General features: G+C 40.4%; 1 protein-coding gene across 1 annotated transcript; it reads right to left on the bottom strand.

The window, feature by feature from the left end:
- Positions 1-1,021: 1,021 nt before the first annotated feature.
- On the bottom strand, positions 1,022-14,933 carry LOC134802592 (mucin-5AC-like). Its single transcript, XM_063775229.1, has 12 exons — positions 14,858-14,933; positions 14,357-14,577; positions 13,019-13,720; positions 11,414-11,707; positions 6,134-6,508; positions 5,471-5,845; positions 4,808-5,182; positions 4,145-4,519; positions 3,482-3,856; positions 2,819-3,193; positions 1,985-2,521; positions 1,022-1,525 (listed from the first exon to the last, which is right to left on the bottom strand). The coding sequence occupies exons 1-12, from the start codon at positions 14,862-14,864 to the stop codon at positions 1,037-1,039; spliced, it is 4,500 nt and encodes a 1,499-aa protein (XP_063631299.1). The 5' UTR covers positions 14,865-14,933; the 3' UTR covers positions 1,022-1,036.
- Between the last annotated feature and the right edge of the window lie 8,056 nt (positions 14,934-22,989).

Below are 22,989 nucleotides of genomic sequence, written 5' to 3'. Positions count from 1 at the left end.
ATCTAATATCTATGTGCACTCTTTGAGATAGAGTTGACCAAGACAAGTCTGCGACGATTTTAATAGCACATGCAGTGAAAGTGTTATTTATACGTCATAATTTCATAGTAGGTAGTTTGACGTTTAAAATAACAGTTGCACTGCGCTGCGTGTGCTGTCAAAATCATTGCAGACTTGGTCTAACTCAATCACATTTAAAATTTATATTTCCAATAAAATTAAAGTGGTGTTTATGAAAATAAAATTAAACACAACAATCTTTATAATTGACTCAATGTTTTTATTGTTCAACAATTATTAATGTAGATAACAATATTAAAACGATTTTATTTTACAACAAAATCGCCTAATAATTTACATATCGCTGGCCCAATATTACAGGGTTATATGTTTCACTTTTATCGAACTAAAATTTGAACATTGTCATAGTGACATTAAGTCGAATTTCCACTATCTTGGAAATGTAACATAGAACTTTGTAATATCTATTGAGCCAGCGATATGTTTTCGGGTTTACAAAAACAAATAAATATAATATCAGCCCAGTCAAATTTTACCAGAGTATTTCAATTCAAGATGTATAGGTACGGTACGGTCATTGATCCATTTAGGGTGCAACAATTAAAGTCCGCGACTGTACCATTCATATGTGTGTGCTGGTAAAAAATCGTGGGTTCCTCGGTTGTGCTGTATAAAGCAAAAAAAATGATTATAAATTCGGCAGGATCCCTATTATATAAAGACAAGATGTTAAGGTGTAGTTATCGTTACAAAACTGACATTCATAAATGACATAACCGTAACAGTTTTGAATGATTCACGGTTAGTCTCACTAGGCTTATATCGAACGGGATATGAACCGTGATTACCTTTTGTATTGTTTTCGAGCTCCCGATATTTCCACGCAGTTACATGCATCTTGTTCACGGGTAACTGAAGATAGCGGGTGGGTGTCAAAGTTGTGTAGACACGCTCGAATGACGGTCCATATACCGGTCGATATAAGACATAAACGTATTTAAAAATTTAGGTGCAGTTAGTTCTGTCCAAGATATAATTTTCTGATAGTATTATCAACCTTATCCCAAGGCAGGAACAGTTTCAAACCTTCTTTCTCCCCAGTACTTTGGACATCATCTCTCACACAACCAGCATTGCAGATGAAATCGCAAGTCTGACTCTGCGCATTGAAATGTAGACCTTCAGAGCATGTGCCTAAGACCGCATTTTCTCCGTCACAGCGCCAGAATTTATCGCAATCATGTTCGTGAGCCCATGCGGCTACATTGCAAGAAGTCTTACATTTGTCTGACTCTTCTTGACTGCCATTTTCAGCACTTTCGCTAGCTCCAGATTCTTGGCTTCCATTTTCAGCGCTGTCGCCAGATCCGCTTTCTTCGCTGTTGTTTTCATTGCTGTCTCCACTTCCCTCGCCGCTTTCTTGGCTTCCATTTTCGGCACTGTCACCAGATCCTTCTCCGCTGTCGGCGTTGGCACATCCGGCGTTTTCTGGCCTGTCGCACACCTGAGAAAAAGTTAACAATGAATAATGACACGGTCTTTAAAATGCTGGTTTCATAGAATTAAATTTAGCGAATGTATTGACATATGTATATGACACTTCATGGGCCATCTACTGAGCAAGTAGCAATAGTTTAAATATTTGTGTCTGTATACAACAAATTTTAGTAAGATTTTTGTGGGACTTAATATCCTTTTTGGGACACTGAGCCAGTGAAGTAAGGATTTTAAACCCTTACACCTCGATTATTCTATGGGGCTGTTCATAAATTACGTCATCTATTTTTGACGATTTTGACCCCCCTCCCCCTAAAATCATCCAAAAATCATGCTTCGAATGATCCCGTTTCCTCCTACGTCTTGCTACCATCATCCGATGTCCAGACCCCCCCCCCCCCCCAACTTGAAATGACGTATTTTTATGAATAGCCCCTATGCAGTTAAACGCTATTATTCAAGGTACCTGTAATGTAGGGTTGAAATGAGTCCCAGGGGCACAATCTCTCTCGACCTTCTCTCCGAACACGCAGTAGTAGAACTTGGCACAATCGCTTTCATGTGGCAACAGTTGGTGCACATCGAAGTCAGCAGGGCATCCGTTAGGCAGCAATTCTATTTCTGGTGCTTCAGTAGGCAAAGTTATGGGTGCAGAAGTGGTAGCGTCAGTTTCAGGAGCGGCGGTAGTAGTGGCTTCTATTTCTGGTGCATCAGTAGGCAAAGTTATGGGTGCAGAAGTGGTAGCGTCAGTTTCAGGAGCGGCGGTAGTAGTGGCTTCTAATTCTGGTGCATCAGTAGGCAAAGTTATGGGTGCAGAAGTGGTAGCGTCAGTTTCAGGGGCGGCGGTAGTAGTGGCTTCTTCGCTACTGTTGTTAGTTTCTTCATTGCTGGCTCCACTTTCCTCGCTGGTTTCTTGGCTGTTTCCATTCTCAGCGCTGCCAGTAGATTCGTTTTCATTGCTGCCGGTATTGGCACATCCAGCGTTTTGTGGCCAGTCGCACACCTGAGAAAATATTAATCATAATGACACAGTCTTTCAAATCATGGTTTTATAGATTGAAATATTTGAAATTTAGCAAATGTATCAGCATAAAATGTACTTTATGGGCCATCTACTGAGCAAGCAGAGAGTGTTTCAATATCTGTTTCTGTAAAACTTGTGTCCTGGCTGACGGGACAGATAGACAAAAAACTAGGTGAACTGTGTTTTTTCGAAACAAAAAACGAAGTAATAATAACTTTGAATCGTTTCACTTCCATTATTCAATGCTTGTAAAAGCTATTTTGTAATTCAAGGTACCTGTAAAGTAGGGTTGAAATGTGTTCCAGAGGCACAATCCCTCTCGACCTTGTCTCCAAACACACAGTAGTAGAACTTGGCACAGTCACTTTCATGAGGCAACAGTTGATGGACATCGAAGTCGGCAGGGCATCCGTTAGGCAGCAATTCTATTTCTGGTGCTTCAGTAGGCAAAGTTATGGGTGCAAGAGTGGTAGCGTCAGTTTCAGGGGCGGCGGTAGTAGTGGCTTCTTCGCTACTGTTGTTAGTTTCTTCATTGCTGGCTCCACTTTCCTCACTGGTTTCTTGGCTGTTTCCATTCTCAGCGCTGCCAGTAGATTCGTTTTCATTGCTGCCGGCATTGGCACATCCAGCGTTTTGTGGCCAGTCGCACACCTGAGAAAATATTAATCATAATGACACAGTCTTTCAAATCATGGTTTTATAGACTGAAATTTAGCAAATGTATCAGCATAAAATGTACTTTATGGGCCATCTACTGAGCAAGCAGAGAGTGTTTCAATATCTGGTTCTGTAAAACTTGTGTCCTGGCTGACGGGACAGATAGACAAAAAACTAGGTGAACTGTGTTTTTTCGAAACAAAAAACGAAGTAATAATAACTTTGAATCCTTTCACTTCCATTATTCAATGCTTGTAAAAGCTATTTTGTAATTCAAGGTACCTGTAAAGTAGGGTTGAAATGTGTTCCAGAGGCACAATCCCTCTCGACCTTGTCTCCAAACACACAGTAGTAGAACTTGGCACAGTCACTCTCATGAGGCAACAGTTGATGGACATCGAAGTCGGCAGGGCATCCGTTAGGCAGCAATTCTATTTCTGGTGCTTCAGTAGGCAAAGTTATGGGTGCAAGAGTGGTAGCGTCAGTTTCAGGGGCGGCGGTAGTAGTGGCTTCTTCGCTACTGTTGTTAGTTTCTTCATTGCTGGCTCCACTTTCCTCACTGGTTTCTTGGCTGTTTCCATTCTCAGCGCTGCCAGTAGATTCGTTTTCATTGCTGCCGGCATTGGCACATCCAGCGTTTTGTGGCCAGTCGCACACCTGAGAAAATATTAATCATAATGACACAGTCTTTCAAATCATGGTTTTATAGATTGAAATTTAGCAAATGTATCAGCATAAAATGTAATTTATGGGCCATCTACTGAGCAAGCAGAGAGTGTTTCAATATCTGGTTCTGTAAAACTTGTGTCCTGGCTGACGGGACAGATAGACAAAAAACTAGGTGAACTGTGTTTTTTCGAAACAAAAAACGAAGTAATAATAACTTTGAATCCTTTCACTTCCATTATTCAATGCTTGTAAAAGCTATTTTGTAATTCAAGGTACCTGTAAAGTAGGGTTGAAATGTGTTCCAGAGGCACAATCCCTCTCGACCTTGTCTCCAAACACACAGTAGTAGAACTTGGCACAGTCACTTTCATGAGGTAAGAGCTGATGGACATCGAAGTCAGCAGGGCATCCGTTAGGCAACAATTCTATTTCTGGTGCTTCAGTAGGCAAAGTTATGGGTGCAAGAGTGGTAGCGTCAGTTTCAGGAGCGGCGGTAGTAGTAGCTTCTTCGCTACTGTTGTTAGTTTCTTCATTGCTGGCTCCACCTTCCTCAGTTGTTTCTTGGCTGTTTCCATTCTCAGCGCTGCCAGTAGATTCGTTTTCATTGCTGCCGGCATTGGCACATCCAGCGTTTTGTGGCCAGTCGCACACCTGAGAAAATATTAATCATAATGACACGGTCTTTCAAATCATGGTTTTAAAGATTGAAATTTAGCAAATGTATCAGCATAAAATGTAATTTATGGGCCATCTACTGAGCAAGCAGAGAGTGTTTCAATATCTGATTCTGTAAAACTTGTGTCCTGGCTGACGGGACAGATAGACAAAAAACTAGGTGAACTGTGTTTTTTCGAAACAAAAAACGAAGTAATAATAACTTTGAATCCTTTCACTTCCATTATTCAATGCTTGTAAAAGCTATTTTGTAATTCAAGGTACCTGTAAAGTAGGGTTGAAATGTGTTCCAGAGGCACAATCCCTCTCGACCTTGTCTCCAAACACACAGTAGTAGAACTTGGCACAGTCACTTTCATGAGGTAAGAGCTGATGGACATCGAAGTCGGCAGGGCATCCGTTAGGCAGCAATTCTATTTCTGGTGCTTCAGTAGGCAAAGTTATGGGTGCAAGAGTGGTAGCGTCAGTTTCAGGAGCGGCGGTAGTAGTGGCTTCTTCGCTACTGTTGTTAGTTTCTTCATTGCTGGCTCCACCTTCTTCAGTTGTTTCTTGGCTGTTTCCATTCTCAGCGCTGCCAGTAGATTCGTTTTCATTGCTGCCGGCATTGGCACATCCAGCGTTTTGTGGCCAGTCGCACACCTGAGAAAATATTAATCATAATGACACAGTCTTTCAAATCATGGTTTTATAGATTGAAATTTAGCAAATGTATCAGCATAAAATGTAATTTATGAGCCATCTACTGAGCAAGCAGAGAGTGTTTCAATATCTGGTTCTGTAAAACTTGTGTCCTGGCTGACGGGACAGAAAGACAAAAAACTAGGTGAACTGTGTTTTTTCGAAACAAAAAACGAAGTAATAATAACTTTGAATCCTTTCACTTCCATTATTCAATGCTTGTAAAAGCTGTTTCGTAATTCAAGGTACCTGTAAAGTAGGGTTGAAATGTGTTCCAGAGGCACAATCCCTCTCGACCTTGTCTCCAAACACACAGTAGTAGAACTTGGCACAGTCACTCTCATGAGGCAACAGTTGATGGACATCGAAGTCGGCAGGGCATCCGTTAGGCAGCAATTCTATTTCTGGTGCTTCAGTAGGCAAAGTTATGGGTGCAAGAGTGGTAGCGTCAGTTTCAGGAGCGGCGGTAGTAGTGGCTTCTTCGCTACTGTTGTTAGTTTCTTCATTGCTGGCTCCACCTTCTTCAGTTGTTTCTTGGCTGTTTCCATTCTCAGCGCTGCCAGTAGATTCGTTTTCATTGCTGCCGGCATTGGCACATCCAGCGTTTTGTGGCCAGTCGCACACCTGAGAAAATATTAATCATAATGACACAGTCTTTCAAATCATGGTTTTATAGATTGAAATTTAGCAAATGTATCAGCATAAAATGTAATTTATGAGCCATCTACTGAGCAAGCAGAGAGTGTTTCAATATCTGGTTCTGTAAAACTTGTGTCCTGGCTGACGGGACAGATAGACAAAAAACTAGGTGAACTGTGTTTTTTCTAAACAAAAAACGAAGTAATAATAACTTTGAATCCTTTCACTTCCATTATTCAATGCTTGTAAAAGCTGTTTCGTAATTCATGGTACCTGTAAAGTAGGGTTGAAATGTGTTCCAGAGGCACAATCCCTCTCGACCTTGTCTCCAAACACACAGTAGTAGAACTTGGCACAGTCACTCTCATGAGGCAACAGTTGATGGACATCGAAGTCGGCAGGGCATCCGTTAGGCAGCAATTCTATTTCTGGTGCTTCAGTAGGCAAAGTTAAGGGTGCAGAAGTGGTAGCGTCAGTTTCAGGGGCGGCGGTAGTAGTGGCTTCTTCGCTACTGTTGTTAGTTTCTTCATTGCTGGCTCCACTTTCCTCACTGGTTTCTTGGCTGTTTCCATTCTCAGCGCTGCCAGTAGATTCGTTTTCATTGCTGCCGGCGTTGGCACATACAACGTTTTCTGGCCAGTCGCACACCTGTGGAACAGTTGATAAATGTAACACTTTAAACTTGCGCGTTTTGTACACCTAATTAATGTAATTAACGGGTCTAAGGGGCTGTTCATAAATTACGTCAACTATTTTTGACCCCCCCCCCCCCTAAAATGTATTTATTATTATTTATTAATGACCCCGTTTCCTCCTACGTCATGCTACCATCATCCGATGTCCAGACCCCCCCCCCCCGCCCCTCCAATTTGAAATGACGTAATTTATGAATAGCCCCTAACGCGATAAAATTTTATTATTTCACTTATTAAATATGTGTACAAAACGCGAGTGTTTAAAGTGTTATATGAAATATACTGTCTTCAAGCCTATACATATGCTTTATGAAACTTTTAGGAATTATTGTGATAATTATAATTTAAATTGCTACGCAAGAATATAAAAGAGTGGGCATTTTAGTAAAGGGGCCCACTGATTAACAGTCCGCCGGACGGTATCGGCCTGTCAGTTAGAACAAAATTTTGACAGTTCCGAACAACTGACAGGCGATACCGTCCGGCGGACTGTTAATCAGTGGGCCCCTTTGAGGCAGTAAAGCGGCAGTTGTTTTATACAACCTTCTAATCTATCTATTTTTATGTAAACTTTCGAACTGACACATAGTCTAACGTAGCCGACATGGTATTCTAGACAAAAGCCCAGATAAAAAAAGCTCGTTTACCAATACCTCCGTTGTTATTACTAGCATTTATAAACTAGCTGCACTAGCTGTGGTCACGGAACGGGTGTCAGTCACGACGTGGGACATCAGTCTTCCGTGACCACAGCTAGTGCAACCTGGCCAAAGAGAATAGATAGTATAGAGGGGTCCTGTCATAGTAAATTTTGTAGTCACAGTAAATTTACTGCCATCTATCGACACACGACTAAAACTCAAAATGAAAACGTATAAAACTATCGAAAAAAATTATATTTATGGATAAATGATTTTATTAGTTTTATATCATTTTGACCCATGTTCATTCACTGATACCTATGTGTTAAAATTGTTAAATATAAAACGGTGTCGTCAACGCCATCTAGCCGACCATAGGCCAAAGGTGTGTGCGCCATCTATCCGAGAATTACTTTTTCTTGATTTCCGAGGCACGTTTTTTTCTAAGACTTTTTTCATCTTATACGGAGTTACATATGTCTTTGACCTGGCTGAAACGTCGGAGAAAAGGAACAATAATAAAATTTAATCGCGTTAGACAGTTAATCACATTAATTAGTTTATAAATGCTTGTAAACAACGGAGGTATTGGTGTTGCAGAATGGAGTTTTTTATCCCAACATTAAAAAGTTTATGTCAATATTGTCAACTGGCTTCTTGGAAAATATATCTTTCGTTTCGTACGTACATTCTGTATTTTAATTCTATTAATTTACTTATTTGGACCCCAAGGCCCAAGTTACGCCTTTAACATGGTCCTTCGAGCCGGATGCAGCTTTCGCAAAAAAATTTCGTGCTTCTTAGAATCCGGCTCGAAGGACCCGATTCGGATTTAAAAATTTAAGTGGGGAGGAAAGGGGGGTTTTGCAGTGGGAAATAATTTCCCGTTATCCGTTACGGAATAGCAAAACTTTGAATGAAGTGGGAAATAATTCCCCATTGTCCGATACGGTTAAGAACTTTTTACTAGTTAGTAGCTCCCCCCGGCTTTGCTTGGAATTCAAGTATGATTTTTTAACGTTATCTTCAAAAGTCAAAGAAATAAATAAAAGAAAAAAGAAGACAAAAAGAACGCACAGTTTTTTTGTGTAACAGAGAAACGGGCATATATTTTTATATATGGAAACAAATTAAAATTTAGGTGGTGAACAGACACTGGGAAATAATTTCCCACTTGATAAAACCTACCAATTTTTTTGTAAATCGTAAGTTCAGGAACAAACAATGGGAAATAATTTCCCACTTACTAAAACCTTAAAATCTTGGCTAAATCATATCGTTATCACAATTATTTTCAAGCAAAACACAGGGAAAATAAGTCTAGTTTATGATAGTATTCAGCGTATACACTTACCAGATTTTTTTTCGCACTTAACCTCAAAACACTAAAAAAACTGTTGTTATTGCAAAAAAAATCACGAGAACTGACATTGACTTAGACTTATGGTCACAAATGGCGGCCATTAGAAAAGTGTTGCCATTTTTCAAATTCAAAATTTTACTAAGATTTTAAATCTGTATGGTTGGTATCTCTAAGTGCTACCATTAAACAGATAAAAAATATTTCGTAAATTAGAATGAAGTGGGAAATAATTTCCCGTTATTTGATTAAGGGTAAAGATCTTACCTGTCAAATTTGACATTTGCGCGATTCTGGAGATACTCTTGAACGATTTCCTCAGGATATGACTTAGAGATCCAATTCACATCTAATATACAGGGTGTCCCTAGCCATTGGACAAAGCCGAAATGTACATATGCATTAGGGTATTTAGAACCAGTATACAAAGTATCATAACAATCGGTGTAGCGGTTACGAAGAAATTAAAAAATTACGATTTTTTAGGGTTCCGTACCCAAAGGGTAAAACGGGACCCTATTACTAAGACTTCGCTGTCCGTCCGTCCGTCCGTCCGTCCGTCTGTCACCAGGCTGTATCTCACGAACCGTGATAGCTAGACAGTTGAATTTTCCCAGATGATGTATTTCTGTTGCCGCTATAACAACAAATACTAAAAACAGAATAAAATAAAGATTTAAATGGGGCTCCCATACAACAAACGTGATTTTTGACCAAAGTTAAGCAACGTCGGGAGTGGTCAGTATTTGGATGGGTGACCGTATTTTTTTTTGCTTTTTTTTGTTTTTTTTTTTTTGCATTATGGTACGGAACCCTTCGTGCGCGAGTCCGACTCGCACTTGCCCGGTTTTTTACTTTGGAGCAACCTGTATGTGTTAGTAGCTCCTGAGGTAATAAATAGTATGAAACCTCCTTCGACCGTTTTGATTATCTTTTTTATTTATGACATTAATAAGATTCTGACTTTTGACAAATGTCATCATTGCCGCACATTTTCAAACAAATTTTCAAAAGCACTGCCAATGATTAATACAGTATGTTTCTTTTTGTTGTCGATTATTGGAAATAACTTTTGTTTGATAATTTATTTTTTTATCTTTTGTTCTAATTAAAAAAATATTACCGTTAGAGCATTTCTGAGAAGTAACCCTACGTGGGATTTCAGGGTTTGTCCAATGGCTAAGGTCATCCTGTATATCTTACTCTATGTAACGTAAAAGTGACATTGGTTGCCCGAATTGCGCTGCTAAAGAGAACTAGTTGATATCTAAACTATAACGTATCTAGAATGGATCTAGTACGTGTCGTCTCTTGTGAATATCTTGAAGTTCGAATACGGCAGCATGTCAGCTGCGTTAGACTACGTCAGGTCGAAATTTTACATAAAAATAGAATAGAAGAAGGTTGTATAAAACAACTGCTGCTTTACTGCATTTAATAAAATGCTTTACCCACTCTTTTAAATTCTTGTGTAGTCATTTTGTAAACTATCTCATAAATACCTAAAAGTTCAATATAAGTTTAAGTATAGGCTTGATGAAGAACAGTTTATTTCGTATAGTTTTTTAAGGAAAATATTTAGAGTTAGATCATGAAAAGTCTGCGCAATGCCAGGGCGATTTTTGAATTTCTATCGTTCAATTTCGACACTCGAAAATCGGTGGAAAACGGTTAAATGCTAATTTTTGAAATACAAGCGATAGAAATTGGAAATCTAGTGGCATTGACCACTCGTTTTCAATTTTATTAGTAGAATTTAAATGCCTAGTAGTGGAGATATTATTGAACGAAATACACGAAATCGTGGTCGAAACTCAAAAATCGGCCCCCAGTGTTATTTTAAACGTCGAACTTCTATGAAATTATGACGTATAAATAAAACTTGTACTGCGTATGCTATCAAAATCGTTGCAGATTTATCTTGTTCTAACTCTAGGTATTGTTTTTGATATGGAATATCGGATTAGGTAGTCAACTGTAAAAATATGGGTGCACAAATCATCTCAAAAATATCTCCCATAGCTCTTATGTCAGCGAATTAAGAACTATGGGACATATTTTTGAATAAGTTGGCTACACCCATATTTTTACAGTTGACTGTACCTACTGTGAATATTTCATCGTCGTATATTGAGTATTTTAATTTTAGGTATTATTTCCTTAACACGTGTAGCGACAGCAATCAGGATATGTAGTATTAGTATCTGTATTTAATATTCTATTATTAACAATCTACTAATCTTGCGGCTAATCCAATTAATGAACGATAACTTAATCGGTTGAAATGTGTTGTTTTTGTCTTTTATATACCTACGAATAACCAGAAAAATTATTCGTTTTGCACCTCTATATCTTCTCTTCTTACTCGCGTTATCCCGGCATTTTTGCCACGCCTCATGGGAGCCTGGGGTCCGCTTGACAACTAATCCCATGATTTGACGTAGGCACTAATTTGCACCTATCGTATCCATATCGAACAAAGAGGCGCGGAAAAAGTGAAGATTGTAGATAGAATTAGACCAAGAGAAGTCTGCAACGATTTTGATTGCAAGTGCATGTGTTATTTGTATGTCATAATTTCATAGAAGCTTGACAATTAAAATAACAGTTTCACTGCGTGTGATATCAAAATCTTTGCAGACTTATCTTGGTCTAACTCCACCTATTTAAGCAATATTATCGCCACATCGAGTGAATGAATACCTATCAAAATTTTGTGCCCTTGGTAGGGTTCCCATCACGCAGGCAGCGTTCCCGCGCTGGATTGCTATGGCCAATCTTTGCGCGAGAAAGCTGCCTGCGCGAGGGTCACCTTCTCCCTTAGGCCTTTGACCTTACTCGTTTAATCAAAACCTACCTCCAACTCAGCATTGAACAGTGTCTCCGGCCCGCATTCTCTCTCAACAGTCTCCCCAAAGACACAGTAATAGAACTTGCTGCAATCACTCTCATGAGGCAGGAGCTTGTGGACATCGAAGTCCGCAGGGCATCCGTTGGGGAGGAGCTCCTCAACTTCTATGTCAATCTCTCCGCTGCCTTCGAGATCTCCTGAGGATTCATCTGAAGTCTCTAAGGATCCTGAGGCTTCGTCTGAAGTCTCTGAGGATCCGGAGGCGTTAACGCAGTCAACGTTCGCTGGATCGTCGCAGACCTGGAAAAAGTTATTGGTTAGTTGGGTACCTATTCTTTTTCGATTATCTGCTCGTATAATATTCGAGACACAGTCACTGAGATAACGCAGGAAATGTGATGAAAAATGCGATGGAAAGGGTTCACATCTGCCATGCTGCTACAGGCTACGTTATTTTCTATATTTAATTGCCGGCCCTAAATAATAGGTATACTTAATATTTTTCATAGAATATAACATTACAAAAGCTAACCTGTTATTTGGCCATCCTGTACTATGCAACTATGCCTGTATGCACATATAATAGAAATTTTCTTAGATTCCCTCCAATATAACTAAGGGCAGGTAAATACAATTTAATCCCTCTAAGACACTGGTGTTCCAACTTCATATGACCGTCTGATAAGGTTTTGATTAAGTCTACTTTTTTGCATTATTCGACCAGCTTATAGGGATTATACCGTATGAAACTGATAACTGAATACAAAGGAACTATTTAATCCAATTAATCAGATTATCTTTATTGACCGAAGCGTAGCGTAGGTCTACGTTTTGACTCGGGCATTTTGCTTTTGTATGTCCGGATGTTTTTCAAAATGGAAGAGTTGTGATAGCTCGCGCTTAAACAAATGGTCGTATCGGTATCATAAGAGTGTATTCTTTTCGAGACATGTTTACAGATTAAATGGCCAAAAATTCAGAAATTTTATTTCGCTGGTTTTGGAGGTATTAAGATGTTTACTTTTTACTTGAGAATCAGTAGCTAAATTTCGTCACCTTAAGTAAGAACCATCATGGCGTATTTTGCAAATGTTCGCTTTTTTTGTTTGCACAGAAGGTCTGGGTTCGATCCCCAGTAATTATATGCTGGGATATAACTTTTTGTATTTTTTTTACACTATTCGTATTGTTTTTTTTTTATTTACTATATTTTCATCGTGCCCAATAAGATATGCTCGCGAGGTCTACAGCTCACAGAGCTACTAGTTTTATTTTTCACTAGCGACCTAGGCTTGGCACAGGTTACACAAAACCTTAATAACAAATTATACACATAAACCTTCCCCAAGAATCACTCTATTGATAGGTGAAAACCCCATGAAAATCCGCGAACATACGGACAGACCGCTGGGTGCGGGTGGCGCAAGACCGGTCATTGTGGCACTCTTTGGGGGAGGCCTATGTCTAGTGGACGTCCTCTAGAGGACAGCTGGCTGATATGATGATGATGATGACACAGACAGACAAACGCGGCGGGGGACTTTATTTTATAAGGTGTAGGTCTTAACTGTTTCATTTAAAATTCTACGTTCTAATTCTAAGTTAACATACCTGTATAGCAGGATTGAAAGCAGTGTTAGGTGGGCAATCCCTGACTAGCTTTTCCCCAAACACACAGTAGTAGAACTTGTCGCAACGGGTCTCATGCGGCAGCAGTTGGTGGACGTCAAAGTCTACTGGGCAACCATTGGGAAGCAGTTCTAATTCAGGGGCCTCTGTTGCGGCCTCAGTTGTTGCCTCAGTGGCGGCCTCAGTGGTTATGACGGGTCCTACAGTAGCTGCCTCTGTGCTTTGGATTGGGGCCTCAGTGGTTGTTGCCTCAGTTTCTGGTTCAGTGGCGGCCTCAGTGGTTATGACGGGTCCTACAGTAGCTGCCTCTGTGCTTTGGATTGGGGCCTCAGTGGTTGTTGCCTCAGTTTCTGGTTCAGTGGCGGCCTCAGTGGTTATGACGGGTCCTACAGTAGCTGCCTCTGTGCTTTGGATTGGGGCCTCAGTGGTTGTTGCCTCAGTTTCTGGTTCAGTGGCGGCCTCAGTGGTTGTTGCCTCAGTTTCTGGTTCAGTGGCGGCCTCAGTGGTTGTTGCCTCAGTTTCTGGTTCAGTGGCGGCCTCAGTGGTTATGACGGGTCCTACAGTAGCTGCCTCAGTGCTTGGGACCTCAGTTGGGGCTTCGGTCTCCGCTGACTCCTCGCTCTCTTCGGAAGAAGGAGGAACTCTTGGCAGTTGGCAGTTTGCATTATCCGGGTGTACACAAGTCTGTAAGAGAACACGATAAGGTAAATTTAAGATAAGGTAAATTATGTATTTCTTTTTTGGTAAGGTAAATTTGTGTAATAACTTTTATTAATACCACATCGGTGGCAAACAAGCATACGGCCAGCCTGATGGTAAGCATTCACCGTGGTCTATGGACGCCTGCAACTCCAGTGCTACATATGCGCGTTGCCGACCTTTTAAAAATCTGTAGGTAAGTACACTCCTTTTTTGAAGATCCCCATACTGTAGAGTTGACCCTCGGGAAAACTCTTTATTTTCTACATTTGGCACTTGGATAGTGGACCCCTGGAGGAAACGCAGACTCTGTTTCCTTTTCGAGGTATTGTCATATTAGAAATCAGAAATCAGATTGACAGGTGACCGGTGATCACCTTCACGTGATGCTTTCTATAGAAAACGAAGTATCGGATGCCTCGGCCCAGACCCGGGCCGTTTAAATGTGAGTCATCCTTTATAGGACCCTGCATGCCTATTATGGATGGCTTTATCTCCGTGACAAAATATCCGTCACTTTTTAACAGCGCGATTGAAAGTGAAAGATACCGTTTTATCACATTGTCACTTAGACAAGAAGGACCATCATATCCGAAATTGTCCGTACTGAAGGAATTGTACCTGAATTTCATATGAGAACTCGGTCCCCGGCGCACAGTCCCTCGGCGTTACCCACTTCTGCCCATACTCGCAGTAGTAGAACTTCGTGCAGTCCCACTCGTGGGGAAGAAGATGATGGCCCTGCGCGGGACAAAGATCGCTTGTCGTTGAAGCCCCCTCTACTTCCTCTATAACGTATCTGGCGTTGGCCACGGCGACCGTGGCGAGAATTAGGATTTTACCTGGAAAAAATTTAATGACTGAAGGTGGTGGTCCTGGTGCTTGACGCGGTCCCAGTACATGTCATCTTGAAACTTAAGATTGTGAAATTTTATTTGATATTTTACAGATAGCATTTTCCTTGTGTTGGTGTGGTGAAAAATGTTGTGTTTCAATCGGTGGCAAAATTTGTTTAATCCTCGTGCCTTGAAACCATCGGAACGCTCAAGAACTCAAGATTCCATTTTTCGAGCCACTCGCTTCGTTCAATTTTGGAAATAAATAACTATTTATTAAACTTACCTATCATTTTGGCGTCAGATGGGACGCAACAGATTTAAAAAGAAACTTCAGTTCTTACGGAACACTTGGGTGTCTTTCAATAAGAACTAAACTGTCTAAACTGAATATTTTATCACGTAATTTCTTATTATATAGTTATAATTCTTTTTGATACAAGATTGATAAGATTAATGGCTTGTAGAATTTGTGGATAGGTATTTATATCGATGTTACAAACAAGTTTTAATCCTGTAAATCTTTAGCTGAAAGTACCTAGGTATACGTAGCCTATGATAGAGAGGGATGTGGTTTTACGCTGCTGTATGTGTCCCGATTACACTACCTTACGAAGGTCGAGGAGATCGTAAAGTATGTACGAGTCGAGTCCGGATTCATCCTGAGGGTCGTGAAGTTGGAATCTCGACACAGTGTTAATTTTAATTCTTTTGTGCTGAGCGTTCCGACTGAACATCAAGCGACCTTCACCAAGGAGGAGTTTTGGCCGAAGGGTGTCAAGTTCCGGCGGTTCCGCGGCCGGCTCCCTGACACTGCGGGGTTGCGAACTGCATCGCAGCCATAATTGTGTGTTTTCCATACAAATCATTTATTTACATACAATATATTGTGTGTTTTTAGTTTTAAGATATATTTTGTAATAATATGTATGCTAGTTTTAAGGTATTTATCTATGGGCCAATAGTTGCCTGAAAATAAATATTTTCATTTCATTTTAATTTCATTTCATTTCATTTATCGGAATCGAAAGCGGAACCAGATGTTTTAAATTTAATTTATTCGAACCAGGCGGCTTAGCACGGTCGCGTTTTTATCCCTTGTCACCATGCCTGTCACGTTCTAACAAGTATGTAAGTGCGAAAGGGACGCGCATAGTGATAGTGGATAAAAATGGAACCGTGCTGAGCCCGCAGAAACGGAATCGGAACCGAAAACGGAAAAAAATTATCAGTACTACTAGTTAACATTGTGACGAACGAAAAGTCTAATGCTCAACAATTTTCAGCTAATATTGTAACCGGATTAACCGGAACTCAGTACCACCAACATTTTGTTAAGTACAGTTCAAATAACAACAGTATAAATAGAATACTATAAATATAGAGGCTCTAACTAAGTTTCAGTGGTAACTAGTGTAACTACTGGGAAAAATATCCCACCGTTTACCAGTGATAACTACTGGAAAACAAATCCCAGTAGTTACCACTGGTAATAGCTTGATGGTAACTAGTGGGAATAACCCAATTTATGTGTTAATTTTGTATGGTAATTAAGATTATAATCCAATCATTTTTTTAATAATAGCCTAGTAGGATGGCGTTTTTTGGTCACGCGTATAATATATAAACATTTAAACTACCTCAATGTTTTTTATTCCCATTTCTTTCATAAATACTAATCTATAAAGCCGTATATTCGGTGTTATTGGTGGTATACGTACTTTTACAATAGCACGCTACTCGAAAATCTAGGCAAAATCTTAATTTTTCCTAGTATACTAACCAAAAAGGCCGAATAGCTGCTATAAGGTCTTTTAACTTAGGATCTCAAGCTCCTAGTGAGTATTATATTCTTTGATCTCAAGTGAGAATTACTCATTGTTGCTAAGCAAAAAGGCGGCATGTGACATATACGGCGTTTTTACCTAGTTTCTACTTCGTATCGAGAATATCCTAAGTTAGAACGCCGCATAACGCATGTTTACCGCCTTCTTGACTAGTACGACTTACACATTTTTAAGCTTAATACTAATCTAAAGTGTTTTTTATAAAATAAAATAAATACTAAGCTGTTTAGAAACATACTATAAATGCCTAAAATAAGTACATACCTATACCTACCACATACAAAAAGAAATAATGGTAAAAATTTTCCGTTTCGTAGAAATTCAAAAAATATTTTTTTTGCGATTATCTCGAAACTAGCTTTTGTCGTAAAACTGCCTTTTAGACTAGGACGGCAGCCCAGGGACACTGGCCGCATTTCCCCGCTGTATGGTTAAGCTCAGCCTATGGGCAAAATATGACCCTGCTCGTAGGTCGCCAGACACCCCAACAAATGAAAAAGCTCATTTTGAGAATCTCAAATATATATTTTTTGTAATTTGAAAATAAATAGTTTAGAAGTTATTTAAGAAATTAGCCTATAAATTACCATCCCCCCTTTATCTCCGAAACTACTGGGTCTAATATTTAAAAAAAAATATAAAATATAGTTCTTTACTTATAGATGACAGGAAAACCTATTAGAAATATGCAGTCAAGCGTGAGTCGGACTATATAATTACTTAGTTCTTGATCCGACCCCTACAGATTTTTAAAAGGCAATTCACTCGCGTTTCACATATAAAAAATACATTGTTAAAAATTGGGTAATGTACGGAACCCTTGGAACGCGAGTCCGACACGCACTTGGCCGGTTTTTAGGGTTCCGTACCCAAATGGTAAAACGGGACCCTATTACTAAGACTCCGCTGTCCGTCCGTCCGTCTGTCACCAGGCTGTATCTCACGAAACGTGATAGCTAGACAGTTGAAAGTTTCACAGATGATGTATTTCTGTTGCCGCTATAACAACAAATACTAAAAAAAAACAGAATAAAATAAAGATTTAAGTGGGGCTCCCATACAACAAACGTGATTTTTGACCGAAGTTAAGCAACGTCGGGCGGGGTCAGTACCTACTTGGATGGGTGACCGTTTTTATAGATAATGGTACAAACCCTTCGTGTGCGAGTCCGACTCGCACTTGGGCAGTTTTTTTTTTGTTACATATCTATTATACAACTGCTTCCGCGAATTTTCTTATCAATTAAAGATTAAATCGCGTTTAAATGTCGCAGTGTCAGGCTTAGAGGATATAGATATAACCAAACGGAGTAGCCAATAACAGGCGTTCCCCTCTGTCGAAAATAGGCGGCCAATGGTCATACACATTGTATGGACTGACGTTTATCTGACATGGCTATTTTTACGTTACGTATACATTTGACGTGCCCTCCCCCGCAAAAATCAGCAGACTGTTTTGTACAGAAAATTACAGACAAGGCGTCTCCGTTTGGTTATATCCTCCAAGGTCAGTGGACATTAGGAAAATAGGACTATCGATCAAAGCTACTGTATCTGCGGAAGCATTGGATTAATATGATTAGATTAGATCTGAGGATTAACACTCTAATTAACGTATGACTATGTCTATAACCAAAGAGAATTTAGTACTTATAGAGGCGTATTGTCAAAAATTTTTAAGTACTTATGTCCGAACGCAATTTAACTAGCCAACCTGGGGGGCGATTTTTGAATTTCGATCGTTCGATTTCGGCACTCGAAAATCGGTGAAAAACGGTGAAATGCGAATTTTTGAAATACGAGCAATATAAATATCGAATAGAGTGGTATTGACTACTAGTTTTCAATTCTATTAATAGAATTTAAATGCCTAGTAGTGGAGATATTATTGAACGAAGTACACAAAATCGAGCGGTCGAAATTCACAAATCGGCCCTCTGGGCCATTTTATTTAAAGTTGTCCCCTACACTTTTTTGACATTGGAAATGCCTTTTCGTTCGCTCCAGTATAGGGTCCGATTTTACGAAAAAGTGCGATCCCCTTATATCTCGGAAAGTTGTAAAAAATGTGATATTAAAAATTAGCCTCAAAAGACGCATAATCACAAGAGCTATAAGGTGCAAAAATAATTATTCGAGAAAGTCAAAAAATAAAAAAGTTATGGTCGAAATAGTGAAAATAAAATTCAATTTTTTCCGAATTTTTGAGATTGGTGCTCGATAATTTGGAAACGAAGAATGATATCAAAAATTTGAGAAAAACTGCTCTGGACAATTTAGTCAGCTACAATTTGAGCCTAAAACAAAGACCATCGGGTTAAGGGTTTGCCCTGTAGCCTAACCTTAAAATAGTCAAAAAGTCAGAACGCACTATTCGACAATCTATGCATTCTTGTGGTGGTGGAAATAGAAATAGAGATAGAGGTAGAGGTAGAGGTAGAAATAGAGGTAGAGCATGTTGCTGGCGGCTGCTAGCAGATAGCTGATGCTGAACTCTGGCAGTACCTAGTGGAGCTCGGGTTTAATACAAAACACGCTGTTTTAGTCATCGGACTCGTCTCGATGAGCACTTAGGAGAGTAGTACCCAAAATAGAGCTGATGCTGAACCCTGGCTGTACCTAAAGGAACTCAGGTTTGTTGCAACATAGGCACACGCTGTGTTGGTCATCCGACTCGTCTTGATGAGCACTTAGGAAAGTAGTACCCAAGATAGAGCTGATGCTGAACCCTGGTTGTACCTCGCGGAACTCAGGTTTGGTGCAACATAGGCACGCGCTGTTTTGGACATCAGATTCGTCATGATGATCACATGGTAGAGCATTACCCAAGATAGCTGATGCTGAACCCTGGTAGTACCTATTGGAACTCAGGTTTGGTGCAACATAGACAAACGCTGTTATGGTCATCTCTCGTCGCGTCAAACTGCTGTCAAAAAAATTTCATATCTTGCAGCAAATGGGCCGCTGCCGATCAAGACTCGAGTGACGATAACGGCGATGTGGCTACCACTTCTCGAGTTGACTACGGATTTGCCGTGTAATAATTTTCTTGTACTTTGAACATTAATATGTCCTGCTTATTAATCGAAAAATGAAATATGTACCTATACTTATGCGCCACGGCGACAATTATTCAAACTTCGATACGCGTGTGGAAATTTTGCAATTTGTTTGTTCACATGCGTTATGTCCAGGATACTTGTGTTAATCTAAGAATAAAATAATTATCATTCAACGTTGTAGTTTTATTTTGTAACTTTTTCCTTATCCAGACTTTCTCGTCGCTCAGCGACAATATTTTTTCGAATTCCGTAGATTCATTTCCAATGTGCTCGATAGTCGTGTGAGGCACGAAATCTGTGAATTTTTTATGTTATTTCTACTCGGAATCACGAGCTCTTTTTATCCTAATAGGAGAAAAAAAGTCCCCCAAGGTTTTTTTCCCATTCCGTTTCCATTTTTTCATAGACTTTGTTTGGCGGTTTCGGAATGGAAAGATGGATAAATGTATGGAAATCTTGGGACACTTTTTTTCTCCTATTAGGATCAAAAGAGCTCATGATTCTGAGTAGAAATAACATAAAAAACCCAATTTAAAAAAAAAGAAGTGGGATAGCTTTAAATAAAATGGCCCACCTACATAAGTGCAATGTGTCAATGTGTAACCCCCTTATTCATAAAACTTTACGGGCCTGATTGAGTTAAATTATGTTTTATCCCTTGCTTACAAATACATAAGTCAAAATGACAGATAAAGACAAACGATTATTAGCTAATTGAGGTTTGTAGCGCGTTTATGAATAAGGGGGGGGGGGGGTTATCTATCATTTATTTTTTATCACTAGTTATCACAAATAAATAGAAGAATTTATTAATATAAATTACTAAAAGACATAAACACGAATATAAAACTAAAACTAACTACAATTAAATTAACTAAAACTAAAAATTAAAAATACCTATCAAAATTTGGTGCCCTCGGGAGGGTGCCCAACACGCAGGCAGCGTTCCCGCGCTGGATTGCGATGGCAATTCTCTGCGCGAGAAAGCTGCCCGCGCGGGGGTCGCCCGTTGCCTCCCTCATCCGTTTCCCGAGCGCCTTATGGAGCATCTGTGCACCTCTGCCCCACGAACCAAGCGTCTCGACGCCAAATGCGACGAATTCGTATTGAGCGCCGAGACAGCTGTATTTAGCTACCTTTTGACGCTCCCGAGTGTCCGCCGCCGCGCCAGCACGCCTGCTGGTCGATGGGACGTAGGACGCCGCTACCGTGTCAGCGCAAGTGGCGTCCCATACCAACGCACGACCCATCTTCCAGGGAATCAATGACATCCCGTCAGGGCGCTTACCGTCGTTCCGCACTATTTGGGACTCCAGGGCGGCGGGAACGCCGGCACTGACGAGCGCCCTTCTCAGGATGTCATTGAGGGCGGAATGGCGAGACAGGCGGCCGGCACCCGAAGAGCAGGCGAGCCCGTGGTGACCGAGGCTATCCACTTCAGATCCACATGAAGCGCAGTTGTGGTCGGCACAGACAGCAACACCTAGCCGGAGACCAGCGGCTATGCGTAGCGTCCCTGGGTCTATAAAGGTGCCGGTGTTAGGCGAGGGGTACGCGTGTAGCCACTGACCCGACTCTGGCCTAGATGAAGCCAGAAGCCTCGCTCGATCCCTGCCTGTCGTGGTGTCCAGAAGTGAGTTTAGAGTAGAGACTGAAGCTATGTTATCCCAGGCCCTTTGTATCTTCGGTCGAGACGGAAAATTTTGACTCGGTCCAGCTAGCCAAGCATTCGACGCCTCAACTAGGCACGCGATCTAGCAGTTTGTAGCCGGAGAGGCTTTGAGAATATTACCTGCGAGAGACATACATAAATAGAGAGACCAAGCAACGATTTTGACATTTTTGACAGCATACGCAGTGCAAGTGTTATTTATACGTCATAATTTCATATAAGTTGGTCGTTTAAAATAACACTTGCACTGCGTGTGCTATCAAAATCGTTGCAGACTTGTTTTGGTCTAACTCTAATTATTATTATTTACCCTGCCCAGTGTGAGAGAGAGATTTTCGATTCAAATTTAATGATTTGTTATAGTTTTGAGCTGGGTTTGATACGAGATACGACGGACGATCGTATCATGTGTCGGAAGCCGGTGTTGCTCGAAGATCGTATCGCACGACATTTAGGTATACACCGTGTTTTTTTTGATTTCCGTTAATTTCAAGGGTGCATTCCTGAGCTTAAATCAAGTAACTTTCTCAAAGACACCGATGTTCTAATTAAGTCCATTTCGGAGATAATCCATAATTTTTTTTTTCCTATAAGGCCTCTACAAGCGTGTACACTTGCCTTAGGGCCGGCTTACATATTGATTAGTGTTTAGAATGAGTTCATACATTTGCTACTAAACTTAAGTACAATCTCGGTCTATTGATGTACGAAATGACATTGATATGTCACAGATTTCAATTGTTTGGTTGAGTTAAATGTAATGCCCGTGTTACAACAACGCTATATGCTACATTTAATTACTTTTTAAACAAAAAAAAAAAACAAAAAAGAAAACAAAAAAAAATTTTTTTTTTGAAAATTAACTATTCCATTTAGTTCTTATAAACGTACTTAACTATACCCCGAAGTTAACGGAATTCAATAAAAACACGGTGTATAATAGGCTCCGTGCATGAACTATAGGGGGCAGCATAGGAGCCGTCAGATTTTTGGCGCGAGGCCACAGTTTAAATAATAGTACTAGGTAGAGTCGCACCAAGAAAAGTCTGCAGCGGATTTGATAGCCCACGCAGTGTAAGTGTTATTTATACGTCATAATTTCATAGAAGTTTGACGTTAAAAATGACACTTGCACTGCGTGGGCTATCAAAATCGCTGCAGACTTTTCACGGTTTGACTCTACAGAAGACTCACTCTCTAACAAAACGCGTCTGTTACGATACTTACGATCAGAGCCTCTACCATCAGTTTTAACATTGACATAACGCTCACGTCTACGTAATTTACTTTCTGTACATCTCGCTTGCACTATTGCTCGCATATGCGAGTACGAGCGAGATGCATAGAAAGTAAATTACGTAGACGTGAGCGTATATGTCAATGTCAAAACTGATGGTAGACGTACAGGCTGCGTAGCCAACATGCCAATCGCTTACGCTTCGTACCGATCGAAACGCAACTGTCACTGTCGCACTAATATGAAAGAGTGATAGAGAGACACAAAGCGTTTCGTTGTTGAAGCGATAGCGATTGTCACCTTGGCTAGGCCGGCAGGACAGATATGGCCGCTAGGTGGCGACAGCGTCACGCGCGACTTATGGCTAGCCACCAAAATTGGTGGTTAGCAAAGCGACGAAATCGCGGAGTGAGCCACGCCTGCCGAGGCGTAAATGTATCGTTTATGCTTCCGATGTAGCCCACAAGATGGCAGAACCTGCTATGCACAAGGAAACGTACCGACGAGAAAGGTAGATGGTAGCACTTGCTTTGGCAATGTCCATGTGCACATATGTTTCCGATTCAGGCCACAAGATGGCAAACCCCCCAACGCGCACGG

This window comes from Cydia splendana, chromosome 25 (assembly GCF_910591565.1).
Source record: "Cydia splendana chromosome 25, ilCydSple1.2, whole genome shotgun sequence".
In the NCBI taxonomy this organism is placed as follows: Eukaryota; Metazoa; Arthropoda; class Insecta; order Lepidoptera; family Tortricidae; genus Cydia; species Cydia splendana.
The sequence above is the reverse complement of the archived record's forward strand: the minus strand, read 5'-3'. Positions and strand labels throughout refer to the sequence as shown.

Coding starts and splice junctions, on each gene's coding strand:
- LOC134802592 (XM_063775229.1), bottom strand. Junction 3,194..3,481: donor ATTTCAACCCTACTTTACAG/GTACCTTGAATT, acceptor ATATTTTCTCAG/GTGTGCGACTGGCCACAAAA. Junction 1,526..1,984: donor ATTTCAACCCTACATTACAG/GTACCTTGAATA, acceptor ACTTTTTCTCAG/GTGTGCGACAGGCCAGAAAA.